Genomic DNA, 12353 nt, shown 5'->3' on the forward strand with positions numbered 1-12353 from the left:
GCTGGCTCAGCCCACCGTGCTAGTAAGCACCTCAGGAGCCTCTAAATAGTCAGTGGCACCTGCAGCAGGTGCACTGAGAGGGGTGGGAGTGTCTCAGGAGAGGTGAGGCTGAATGTGCCATCTGCAGGCTGCTGACACAGACAGCCAATGCAGGGGCCTGCAAAGGAACCCGGCTTCTGCACTCTAGAAACCAAAGCATCCAAAATCACACCTATATTTGGATACAGCCCAATCATAAAACCAGTGAAAAAGCAAGTGTTTCAGTGACTGAGTCTAGGTTGTAATGCACCTCTTTATGCAAGTCTAGTAATTATTTTTTAAAAATCAGATGAATGATTCAATTGTGAGGTCTGAAACTCTCTCTGTGGAATAGACCATAACAAAAAACCCGCAGTGACACATGTTGTGCAGACCTTTCCTGAACCATGACTAAGTCATGACAAAGATGCCTTAAAACCAGGCTCTTGGTTTTCCGCTGTGGTGGTGGATTCTACAGGCTCTACAGGCTTGTTTTCAACTTGCTCCTTTGTTGTGCAAATTGTTCCATAGCAGTCATAACTCCAGAGAGATAGGAAATCCACAGGCTTTCTGACATGAGCAGCTTTTATCCAGAGTGGAGGGAGTGTGTGGCAAGGCTGGGATCAGTTCTCACTGCTGCCAAGAGGAGCCTTACATGAGACAAGTGATTTAGAGGGATCATACGGCATTTGGTAGGGGGTGTTCACAGTGAGATGTGTGGGGAAAGCAGGCTCAGTATGCCGATGGGGATAAAACAAATCCATCTCTCCATGTAAAAAGTGATGGGTGTCTTTATGCCCAGTAGTTTCTGAGTTAAGAGCTTTTCTACTCACTCCATTTTCTCCAGGCAGCAGAGAAGAGGGAGAGCTTTCTATTGCACTAAATGCTTGTATTGAACGGTGTAATTGAAGCAGATACTTTTTAATGGTGAAAACTCCTGTACGAACGTACTGAAGCTGATTTTGTTCAAGGTCAGGTTGACTGGGCCCTGAACAACCTGACCTCAATGGTGCCATCCCTGCCCATGGCAGGGGGGTGGAACTATGTGATCTTTAAGGTCCCTTCCAACTCAATCCATTCTATGATTGTGTGGTGTACGTTGCTTTTAAGTTAGTTCCTTTGCTGTAGCATCCTTGCTGTAAAAAGTCAGCAAACAAAATTCATGAGATGAAATTACTGTGTCAGTGTTCATTTGCAGCCCACGTTTGTGGATTGTGTTTCCTGTAAGCATTCTGAAAATAATGAAAACCCTAAAAAACCCCAGAAATAAAATCTGGTTTACAAAAAGCCTTTTCAGGGTATGTTTCCGAAGCCAAAATGTTAAAAACAAACCCAAGTGACACCTCCATCTGCAAGGAGAGAGGATGTAGTTTGTAATATTGATTTTTTTCTTCAGTGGTTCGAGGAAAGCAGGTGGCACGATCCAAAATGTTTAGTTACAAGTCATCCTATACTTGTTATTGGTCACTTGGAAAAACTTAGACTATTTCCAATGCACTTCACAACCTATTTTTACTGCTGGGTACAATAATCAGTCATTATTCCCAGCTTGCTTGCATAACAAGAAAAACATTTCCAAAACAAACTCTTTCTTCTGTGAAAACATCTGATGTAATTCCCAGAAGCTGATGCACCAGGTTGAAAATCAAAGACGCTCTCCAGAGTCTGCTTTATTTTATAGCAGCCATTTTCTTCTTTTGCATGCAAGAATATCTCAGTTTAGCAGGTCCTTCTCCCTGCCTAGAGTTACTAGGATGTTTTCCACTGAAATTTCCATTACATCTCCAGGACTGTTGTGCAGCAAATTTCACTTTCAATATATTTTTCTTTTATCATGCTGAAACCTATTTTCCAAATTTGAGGTGTTATGTTTTTAATCTGTATCTGCTTGGGTCACCCTAAACCATGTATTTAGCTTTTCCTCTGTGTGCCTGTCAGCCAAATACTTTGGATTTCTGTATTTCCCCAGCCTCATGACTGTTGGTCATTGAGCTTTCTTAATTATTTTTTTACCTTGGTTCATCTTCTTAAAGTATTTCACTTGTTCTTTTGTATTTCTGATATTCTTCTCTGAGCTCTTCACCAGCAGGTTCCTGCTTATGAGGTACTTAGTGTTACTCTAGAATAATGAATTTCATATCTACCTTAAAAAGAAAAAAAGAAATGAGACAGAAGAGCTTGCAGTCTGTTTTTAATGTTTCCTTTTTCGTTCTATTGCAACATTATTTCCTGTCTTTTCTAAGAGATGCAAATTTCTTCTCTGAACATTCAGAGCTTGGTGCAAGACAACTGTTCCTTAGGAAAGTTATTTTCAGTGACAGAGGTTTCTTTTTTCCCAAAGTTCAGCTTGTTGAATTCTGCTTTTATTTCCATGATGGACTTTCCCTTAGTCTCAGGAAGATACAGGTAAATGAAAATTGCTGATAAAGCAAGGATACCCAAGAAGATAAGGAAGCAGAAGGCTCCAAGGTTATCCTGCAAGCAGAAATGCAAGACAATGTAAGGAAAAAAAGAAACTAATTTCTATTTCCCTGCCCTTTAGTGCAAGCCTGTGTCTTAGAAGTTCAAATTCAAAGGTGTGCTCAATACACAATCCAGGACAGGTATCACACCAGGAGTTTCCACTGGCCATGTTTGACCTGAGCCCGACTGCTGCTCCTTGACAAGCCTGGGGAATTTCTGAACAGGTTTAGTGTTTGGACAGAGCGCTAAGCTTTGCATGTCATTGCAATTTATTGCTGTCATTTAGCCCCTTGTCAGCATTCGGAAATAGATTAGCCTGGAAAGAGGGATCCTGTGAGGGTCACTTACAACAATTACTGGAAAAATCATCCCGAGTACGAACAGTCCCATCCAGTTGATGCAGCCAACAATCAGAAAGGCTGATGGTCTGTATGATTGGCTGAAGATTTCAACCATCACAGATATGGTGGCTCCAGCTGAAAAAGCAAAGCCAAAAATACACCAAGTTTGTTTCCTTGCTTCTGCTGAAGCTCCTCCCAATGGCAGGGGCAGAGAGGACAGACAGGCAGAATTGGTGACCTGTTGACATGTGGCCTCTGCAATGAGGGTGAAAGACCTTGATTCCAGAAATGAAACCCAGAGGTTAATTTAGGTTCCTCTTGTATGTACTGGAATCCTTTCTCTGGTATTAGTGGATCTGTGCAGTTCCATATTGAACTGGTAGCTGTTACTGGTGCAGTGCTTTATAAAACCAGCCTCCCTTTTGGCTCCTGTGGCCACTTCCACCTGGAGCATGTTGGTAGGCATAAGCTTAACTTGTTAAGTTATTGAAGATGATTACTATAACGTACCTGGCAATGCCTAGAATCCTGGTTTTAGCTGATTAATTTAGAAATTGCTTTGAAATTTCTGTCTTTCACCTTCTGGAGAAAATGATACTGTTTTAAATTATTTAGATCATGGGATCAGCAATAAAATTTGAAGTGTCTGTATCCTTTTCCTGTCTCTCTCTTGTATCTGCCCTTTCCCCCTTAATTTCCAGAACTTTTTAGCAAGGCACTAGCCTGTTCTTCCTCTGCCAGTTGTGTTGCCAACCAATACAATACCAAATTTCCTCCCAGCATAACCACTGATGTACTCACACGGTCCAATTCCATAGAAGACAACGAACAGAAAGATCAAGATAACACTGAAGTAATGCATCCAGAAAAACCGATGCTAAAAGGAAGAAACCAGTGATGTCAAACCATTAGACACACAACAGAAGGGCAGAGCTCTGTATTTCCTGCCACTGGCTGAAGCTTTTATACATCTCCTGCAAGTAAAGAGCAGAAAGGTGGGCTGGGGCTGGGGAAGTGGCCAGAAGGCTGCTGCCTCTTTACCTGCAGTGACAGGGTCATGGTGAGCAGTGCCAGCACAGAACACATCAGCAAGTATCCAGCCCAGAGCAGCACCTTCCGCCCAAACCGGTCTATGAGAGTGCTCTGGAAAGCAGAAAACACGGATCACAAACCCCAGTTCTCAAATGAAAGAATTCCTCCCCTCCCCATGTGCTCTGTGCAGAAGACTTGTCTAAATAATAGCCATTAATCAGTGTCATTTGACAGTCTCCTAGTTCCTGATGGATTTGATTAGTTTCTTCAAAACTAATTCATTATTAATTAAGCTGTGTTTATTAGTCAATCCTAAGCTGTTATTAGACAGTTCCCTCTCCTACATGCTGTCATATGTCAAATTGTGCACACATACGTACACACATCTAATCCAGAACATCAGAAAATTATTATTTTGCAGAAAAAAGTGAGTCTAAAGACGCAAACTCATACAAATAATTTGGGGGAAAAAAAAAATCTTTGTCTCATGCCTGTGGGTTTGCAGAAGCAGGAAGATGTGGCTTAGGTTATGCAAAATTTCCCAGAGCCCAGTTATAAGAAAGGAAAAGCACAGTTGTTGACCACATTAAATTTTTCCTTCAAACTCAAATCTGAAAAGACTTACACACAGTATAGAGGATAAGCACTCACACAACCCAACTCCCAGGGACACGTATGGGATAAGGTATTCTTCAAACTTGGCTGTGTGGAATACTTCAAAAGAATAGAAGTATATCTGAAAAATGCAATGAGGAAATTAACCAGTGAAAAAGGGTGATGCATTTGAGATACAGTTCTAAGCTGGTTTAATAGCATTGACTTTGAGAGGTTTGTAATGCTGTCTAGTGCTGTCTCTTGTCCTGGGGATAAAGAGAGCACTCAACTGCATTGATTCCACAGAGCTGCAACGTGGTCATGACAGTCATCAAAATGTAAAGCTGCCAGCGCAAAGATCGCTCCTTTATCACTTCAAGGACACGCAAGGTTTTCGTGCTCGCCATTGCACCCTTCTCCTTCATAATGTCATCAATTTCTGCTTGGTGGTCTCCTTCCCCCCAGAGCTTCCTGATGGCTGTAGGGGAAGAAAGAGGGAAGTGGATTATCCTACCAGGACAGCTCCATCAGGAGTGGCTGCATTAGACCCTTTAGGCTGCCTGTCCATTGCAGTAGGTGCTGGTGCTGCTTCTGCCAGCTGGTTGCTGCAGGGGCAGTGGGCAATTGGAAGGATTTTGCCTGTCTGGTTGTCAGTATAGCACAGCTTTCTAATGTGGAGTTTACTTAACTGTAAACAAAGCAAGCATTTGAGTAGTTTTTATTTAATAACACAAAAAAGGACAGGTGCCTGAACCATTTTCTTTAAAGAAATAAAGCAGTGCCCACCAAGGTGGGAAATGTTAGACGTGCTGGTAGCATCTGTGTTTCTTGTCCTCATGCACCGCATGAGGCTGAGTGAGCCCAGGTTAATACAGACTTTTCCATGGGTACTTCAGCTGTTGTATGTGAAACTGCCCGTGCTCCATGGCGCTGCACTGTGCAGCACAGCTCTGCCCTGCCTCATCCCCTGCAGGGCCTCTCACCGTGACAGAGCAGATGAAGGGGAGTAAGTGAGGAAAGCAGACACTCTACCTTTCCTGCAGGCTTCCTCATTACCCTTCTGTATCAGGAGGTAGGATGGTGAATCAGGGAAAAATGGGAGGGTAACCAGTTGAACCAATGCTGAAAGTCCACTAGATGCTAACAACCATGGCCACATAGCTTCGCTTCCTAAAATCTCCCTGGAAAGTGTATGTGAAACAAAATTATGCTGAAATAATGGAATGAATGTTCAGGAAGTTTTTCTGAGTGATAAAGATTGCTCAGATTCCATTCAAAGGCTCACTGGAGTTAACCCCCTGAATTTTAATTTGGCAAATGTCACAAATTTAGCTATTTTTATTTCTGACAATTTATTTTAAAGGAGTTATCTGTTATTTTTTAAATCTTTCTGAATATCATTGGAACCCAGTATAACGTCTAGAGAGGTGATGAGACTCATTTGACCACTGCTTGGCTACAAGAGCAAAACATCTTGCTAAGACTTTTCATGTAAGTGTACTGATTTTTGAAGGGGAAGTCTCCTAGTAGAAAAAGTGTGGAAATAAGAAGAAATCAGATTAGGAGCAAATATTTTTCTGCCTACTATAATTAAAACTGTATTTCCCTCAAATGCAATCAATATTTTTCTTCTGGCATAACCTAAGGGATGTTTTGGGGCGGAGGAGGATGCTTCTCAGTCACTGACTAGGTGAGAGGGTAAAGTTATAGAAACATTTCTACTTTTACTGTAACATGATAGAAAAATTGCAGAATTTACCGTAGTCCAACAACCTGTCCTGTGAGTTTTCCCAAGGTCAGAAAAACAGCAACAGTGGAGTTGGTAAACCCACGCAACTTCTTCGGTGAAATCTCTCCTACATACTGAGGGTGTATATTGAGAGAAAACCCTTGAACATAACAAGAGGATAAAGAACAGTTAAAATATTTAGAAAAGCTTAACTTTTTGACCATCCTACATTGTTTCCATTCACTCTGGTATTTAGATTACAATTTCTTGCAAGAGAGATGATATCTTTCACTTTTATTGAGTGCCTGGTGTACTTGCTTTAAAAACCATTCTTCAAGGATGGTTGTAGAGACAACCCCAGGACAGCAAGTCGGGGGCCTGCAGGCCTTGCAGGCCATGGTGACGTACCTGAACCAATGCCGTAGAGAAAGCGCCCAACCAGAATCATCTCGAAGGATTTGGCTGTTTTGCTGAGGGCCATGAAAAGTGCAGCTACCAACATGATCAGGTTGGTGAACATTTGGCACTTTTTCCTGGGGAGGAAAAAAAAAAAAAGACCTTAAGAATTTAGTGTGAAATGAGAACCTCTTGTACTCTTTTGACTACTCTTGCTGTGACAGGAAGCATGGCACGGGCATTCCTACTGTTTTGAGGAATGGCTGAAATAATTTTGACTTACAATAGTCAAAAAGGTTCTTTAAAATTTGAGCGTCTTTTAGATTTGAATTAATACATTTTTTTTACCCTTTGTCAGCATTTCCACAGTACAAGTAGGAAAAAAGATTGAAGGGCTGGCCCAGTTAGTCACCAAGATTTTTAAATGGCTATAAGTCTTTATGAAGTGTCAGGTTGTTCCCCAGAAATAGTCTAAGTCCACAGTCCCATTCTAGAATTGCTCATGCTAAAGACATTCTTGGCTAAATGCATGATCTGAGATGGCAGACAGAGTTTTTTAGAGCATATTTCATTTCAAAAGTCACTCTGTGAGAATCGTGGGCTGGTGTGTTCACCACCCCAGCGTCTCAGGCTCAAAGTCTTTTGCACTCAGATGTTTTGCTGTGACACTTGTTAGACAAGAGCCCCCCTGCACACATAAAGGATCACAGAGACTCTGCGTTTAGGTTGTGATTCAGCAATTAGTCTACCACATGTTAAATAACTGCTGGGAGAGGTACACCATCTTGTTTCCAGTCTTGGGAGACTCTCAGCGTGTGGGATGAGGCAGTGTCCCACAAGAAATTTCTTGGGGGCACTTACCTGTTAGGAAAGAACAGAATTGCAGGCAGGCTAAGATGGTTTGTTGAGACCCAAATGAGGGGCCCCTGGATCAGTGTGTTGTGGAGCAGATCTTTAAGTGGGTCACACCAAGAAGATATGTTTGCCAATTTCTCTGCAAATGAAATTAGTGGTGTTACACACAAGGCACCGAGAACAGACCAAACTAGTGAGGAATTCTTCCTTCTACTTTGCCACCATCTGTCCAGTGGCAAAGAGTTTGGAACTGACTTTCAGTAAAATGGATTGCCAAGAACAGAGATGTCTCTTGGACATTTGTTTTGGTGCTGATTATATCTTTATAGTAAAACTACAAGTAAATTGTTTTTCTCCTCTCTCCATATTTTCTCTAGAGTAGGTCTGAATATTTAATGCAAAGTCACCACCCCAAAATGAGTGCATTTAAATGGAAGTCTAACTCTTCTTTGTCACATAAGGATATTTTCCAGGTGTTTGAGTAACTGCAAATAATGTGCTACAACACAAGGCACACAGCTCCTTTACTGGAGTTTGTAAAACTTGGGAGATCTTTATGAGCGTGATAGGGGACCTTGAAGAGAATGTGATCCTGTGCCACTACTCCCAGAGATCTGGTGATGTGAAAAGTGCTGCAGCCCTCACAGAATGTGGTTCCCTGGGGAGGGAAGATAAATAGGACAGAAAGGTGCTTGGAAAAAGTGGATGTGCCAGGAAACCAAATCATTGTCTTCAACAGGGCTGCTTCAGCCAAAAAGAACGGACTGATTTGTCCACCTTGGTATTTCCTTGTACTTTCTACTGCTGAGCTGTTACTAGAAGCACTTACTTCCTGTATTTTGTAGTCAGGTAGCCACAGCAGAGGCTTCCCAGGAATCCTCCTATCCCATAAACAGACACAATGAAGGACCACAACAACATGATTGTCTCAGGATGGAGGGGAGAGCCATGTCGATCTATCCAGGTTTCATTAATAAACTTCCTGATGTGCTGAAAAATAAAATGAGATTTGCCTGGATAATGCGTGCAAGATCCCTTCACATTTGGCTGTTGTACTTCAGGTCAAGCCTGTGGTTCTCAGACTTATTTTGAGGCTTTTTTAGTAAAACAAGTTCATTAAGATCACACTGCAATTTCTTCAAGTCTGCATCAGTCATAGCTTCAGTCAGAAATCTTCCTGGTGAGCATGCAGGGAGCTCATTTTGTGCTCTTCTTTGGAGTCTTGTACAATACATGGCAAGAGCTTATTTAAACCAGAAAATGCTATCCAGGTCCTTAAAGGAGGAGAAGTTCTCTACACATGTGATATTACTGTTAGCCAAAGAAAAGGCCAAGACATATCAGCTGAATGCTTGGTAAATTTGGGATTTATGGGAGAACAAAGGGCTCAGGCTCTCACCTTCCTGGTTTCAGCCTCAGATTGATGGCTACTTACCACAGAAGGATAGTTGATGACAGAAATATGAAATCCATATGGGAAGCTACCACCAATTCCGAGCACTAAGATCATTTGAAGTAGTCCCCGGAACTGAACCTGCAAAGCAAAAATAAAATGCTCCATCAGCTTCTCACTACTCTAGTGTTGTGCAGGGCCAGAGAATTTGTAACCACACTGGTCCTTCCTCTTTGCCCACTTCAGATCCTTTTGAATTTAAACATTTTTCAGAATCCCTCTAATCTGCTGCCAAAGTCCAACCACGAGCCACAGTGCCAGAGCAAACAACATGGGTGTAAGGGTGATAATCCATCACCCTGTGTGCAAGAAGGAAAAGGAGTTTGAAAAGGTGCTCCCAATAGTACAGCTCTCACTGTGTGCCAGCAACATCTGACAGGTTGGATGGATAAAGGTGGCAGTCCTGGACGTGGGGAAGAGGGAATCCTTTTCCCTGTCTGCAATCGACAGCAACCAATGTACACCAAACCATAATGTATGATGAGACATATTACTTCTTCCCTTTTTAAGATTAAGGAAACTCTTGATGGATTATATTAATTACTTTTTGATGAAGTGAAGGAAGTAATTTATTTAAAAGTTTATGTCATGATTTCTTAGCCTTTTGCTGTACCATTACTATATCCATTATTCTGGGGAGTAATCACAGTGCTTAATATTTAATATTGTTTTCAGTAATTTAGAAGACAATCACAGTCAGTGTTGGAAGAGCCAGAGCTGTTGTTAGATTTTCATTTCATTTCATTTCAATTTAATTTCTTCATTTTATCTTGTTGCATAGAAAAGACAATGCAACAGGATCTTCATGGCCCCAAGCCCCATTACTCTTTGTGATGTTTAAACACAGAAAGGAAAGACAGTCTCTGTAACAGAGGAATTTAAACTCTTTAAAGAACCTGAATCTCTAGTATTATGTTATCTTTGTCCTTTGTAAGTCAGAGGCCTGAGGAGAGGTGAGCAGGTACTCACCAGGTTGGAGAAGAAGGCAGCCATCTCCTATGAATGAGCCAGTGCCTGCTGCTTTCTGCTGGTACCTGCCAAAGGAACCAAATGCTCACATTATACAACAGCAGTGGCAGTCAACTAGTCCCATGTTACTAAAGTTAAATTTTACTTCGGAGGTTTTTGAGTTAATTACACATATTCCAGCTGTCGTACAAAGTTTAGGATTGTTGGATTAAATATTTCAACCAACGGTTATGTCTAAACCCAAGTAAACAGGATGGTGTCCCTTGCAGAACCTATATACTTCATGAGCCCTGTCTTCTGCTAGGGGGACAGAGGACTGAGAAAACAGTTTTAAACAGGATTGCCATCATCATAACCTGCTCACTTCAGTATAAGTGAGAAACTTAGAGACAGGGTTCTCTGTTGGGCATCTTAGATGTGACTAGGACAGTGAAGTCCAGGACTTTGACATGTAATAGGAAAGAGCTGTCCTCTCTCCAGGTGATGGCAACTGGAGCACATCGTAACTTAATCATTACTGGAAGGAACTGAACTACTCCATGATTTTGAAATGGGGTGCAAACTGAACAATTCTACTGTGGCACACCAGGCTTGACCAGCCAAGTATTTAGTAGATGATTTTTCTTTGCTAGTAGAGAGAAAGATTCACCATGCACAGTTTTGTCTGGCATTTCCACTAGTCAGTGTACGTATTTCTGAGTCTGCAATGAAAAATAAGGTTGTTTTGAAGCTGTTTTGTAACCTCCACAGCTGGATTGATGTCTGTTTCTTCTGAGAGAAAATTCACAGGCTTTAACTTCAGTTATTTCAGAGTTAAGGGGATCTTGAATGTATTTAGTTGGTAAATGGCTAAGTTATCCCTTGCTATTTACACTTCAGTTGAAGGAGTGGATGAAGAAATCATAAAGCGCTCAGTTAATGCAAGCAGTCATATTTACTACAAAATATTTCACATGCAAAGCATATTCCTGGATTCTCTAGCTAATCTTTGAAATGTATAGTACCACCCAGCCATTTCTCCTGCCACTCTCAGGCCTCACCATGACCTTGACTTTGCTGTTGAATTGTGCTGAGAATTCATGGAGGGTTTTTTTTTCCAGTTGAGGTTCTCCAGCAGGTAAGCTGTTGTTAGAGCACAAATGAGAGTGTCCCTTTGATGCTAAGAATTAATTTCCTTTTCTGTAAAGTTATACAAATCTGAAACCATATGATGTGCATCTGACAAAGGGATGAAATTCCATGTTAGCTGCTGGCATCTGCCTTGCTCAGATGATATTGGGGGGACACACAAACAGGCAATAACATGTAGATTTCAGCATGGGGCCCTCCTTCTCAGCCTGTTGCACATATTATCTGATGTTTTACATTACCCACTTCTACTTAGTGTATTTATACATATTGGGACTTACATTTTTGCTCTTGGACTTTAATTTAGGATTCCTACTTTGGGTAGGTTGAATCTTCCTCTCATAACTCCCTTTCTGTGTAATGTCTTTTGCATTTATGGCGATTAGTGGCTGTACTGCTTGTATGCTGTTACTGCTTAGACTCTTCTGAGGCTCCCTTTATTAGATGTGCAGTTTCATAAAAAGAAGTTAGCAGCTATTTTACAGATATCCTTTAGTGAGATTTGTGCTCAGGACAGTAAATCTCACAGCAGCAGGTCATTTAGTCATTTGTCTTGCTGTTTTACAGTCATGTGTGACACATATCCAAAGCTGTGCTAAACCTTCCTTAATACTGATCCAAAATTTTGTGTTCAGCTGACAGAAGTTTGCAGATACATTTTTAAAGTCTTCATATCTGCCTCAATTAGTATTTGAGACATATCTTAGCTATCAGCTGATGTCTCTGGAAGAAAATGTGCATGTAGCGTTCCTGAATTACTGTCCCCTTTGTCCCCGTGCCCTCCCATGTGTGTTTGAACCATCCCTTTTGCTGTTTCATCCCTTGACCACACTGTCCCCATGACACAGCTCTTGCTCCACTGAGCACAGGCCAAGGTTGACCTGTGCTCCACATGGCTGTTCCGCTTCGCTGTCACAGCAATGTTCCATAGGGCATCGCCGGCTTCCTGGGGAGGGTCCTCTGGGGGAGGCTTTCCTAAATGGCACCTAATGAATAACTGAGATCACAGAAGTCACTCACTGGAGAGTCTGGCAGCGGTGCTACACAGTGCCACTCTGCTCTTGTTTCCAAAGATTTCAGGGATTGTTGGAAAGGAATGGTGTTTCCAGAATGGCTGGTAGAGAAGAGAGAAGTCTGTTTTGCAAAAAGTTGATATTTCTTATCTATATTGGTCTCCAGATGACTGATAATTTTTAATCATAATGCACGCACATGGAACACTACAAAATTATTGAGTTTTCTGACTTTAGGACACTTCATGTTTCTTAGATATTAGTTCTATTTATGTAGTTATTTTTCATGAGATGTCTGAAGGGTCACTCAGTGCTAAAGACAGGAATAAAGAAAAACCCCAATCATGGGAGGTTATGCACAC

General features: G+C 41.6%; 1 protein-coding gene across 1 annotated transcript; it reads right to left on the reverse strand.

Moving 5' to 3' along the window:
• Window positions 1-2252: 2252 nt before the first annotated feature.
• LOC120760362 (solute carrier family 2, facilitated glucose transporter member 11-like) lies at window positions 2253-9889 on the reverse strand. Its single transcript, XM_040080466.2, has 12 exons — window positions 9851-9889; window positions 8864-8962; window positions 8258-8418; window positions 6586-6710; window positions 6208-6337; window positions 5481-5629; window positions 4739-4926; window positions 4480-4590; window positions 3864-3965; window positions 3624-3699; window positions 2830-2957; window positions 2253-2493 (listed from the first exon to the last, which is right to left on the reverse strand). Exons 1-12 carry the CDS (start codon window positions 9872-9874, stop codon window positions 2287-2289), a joined length of 1500 nt encoding a protein of 499 aa, XP_039936400.2. The 5' UTR covers window positions 9875-9889; the 3' UTR covers window positions 2253-2286.
• Between the last annotated feature and the right edge of the window lie 2464 nt (window positions 9890-12353).

The sequence above is a fragment of the Hirundo rustica genome, chromosome 17 (genome assembly GCF_015227805.2).
Source record: "Hirundo rustica isolate bHirRus1 chromosome 17, bHirRus1.pri.v3, whole genome shotgun sequence".
Classification (NCBI taxonomy): domain Eukaryota; kingdom Metazoa; phylum Chordata; class Aves; order Passeriformes; family Hirundinidae; genus Hirundo; species Hirundo rustica.

Excerpts from the sequence above, each read along its gene's own strand:
- LOC120760362 (XM_040080466.2), bottom strand. The coding sequence starts at position 9,874 with ATGGCTGCCTTCTTCTCCAACCTG. Across the intron at positions 8,419-8,863 it reads TCATCAACTATCCTTCTGTG|CACATCAGGAAGTTTATTAA; the intron begins GTAAGTAGCCAT and ends TTTATTTTTCAG. Across the intron at positions 2,958-3,623 it reads CTTCTATGGAATTGGACCGT|CTGGAGCCACCATATCTGTG; the intron begins GTGAGTACATCA and ends TTGCTTTTTCAG.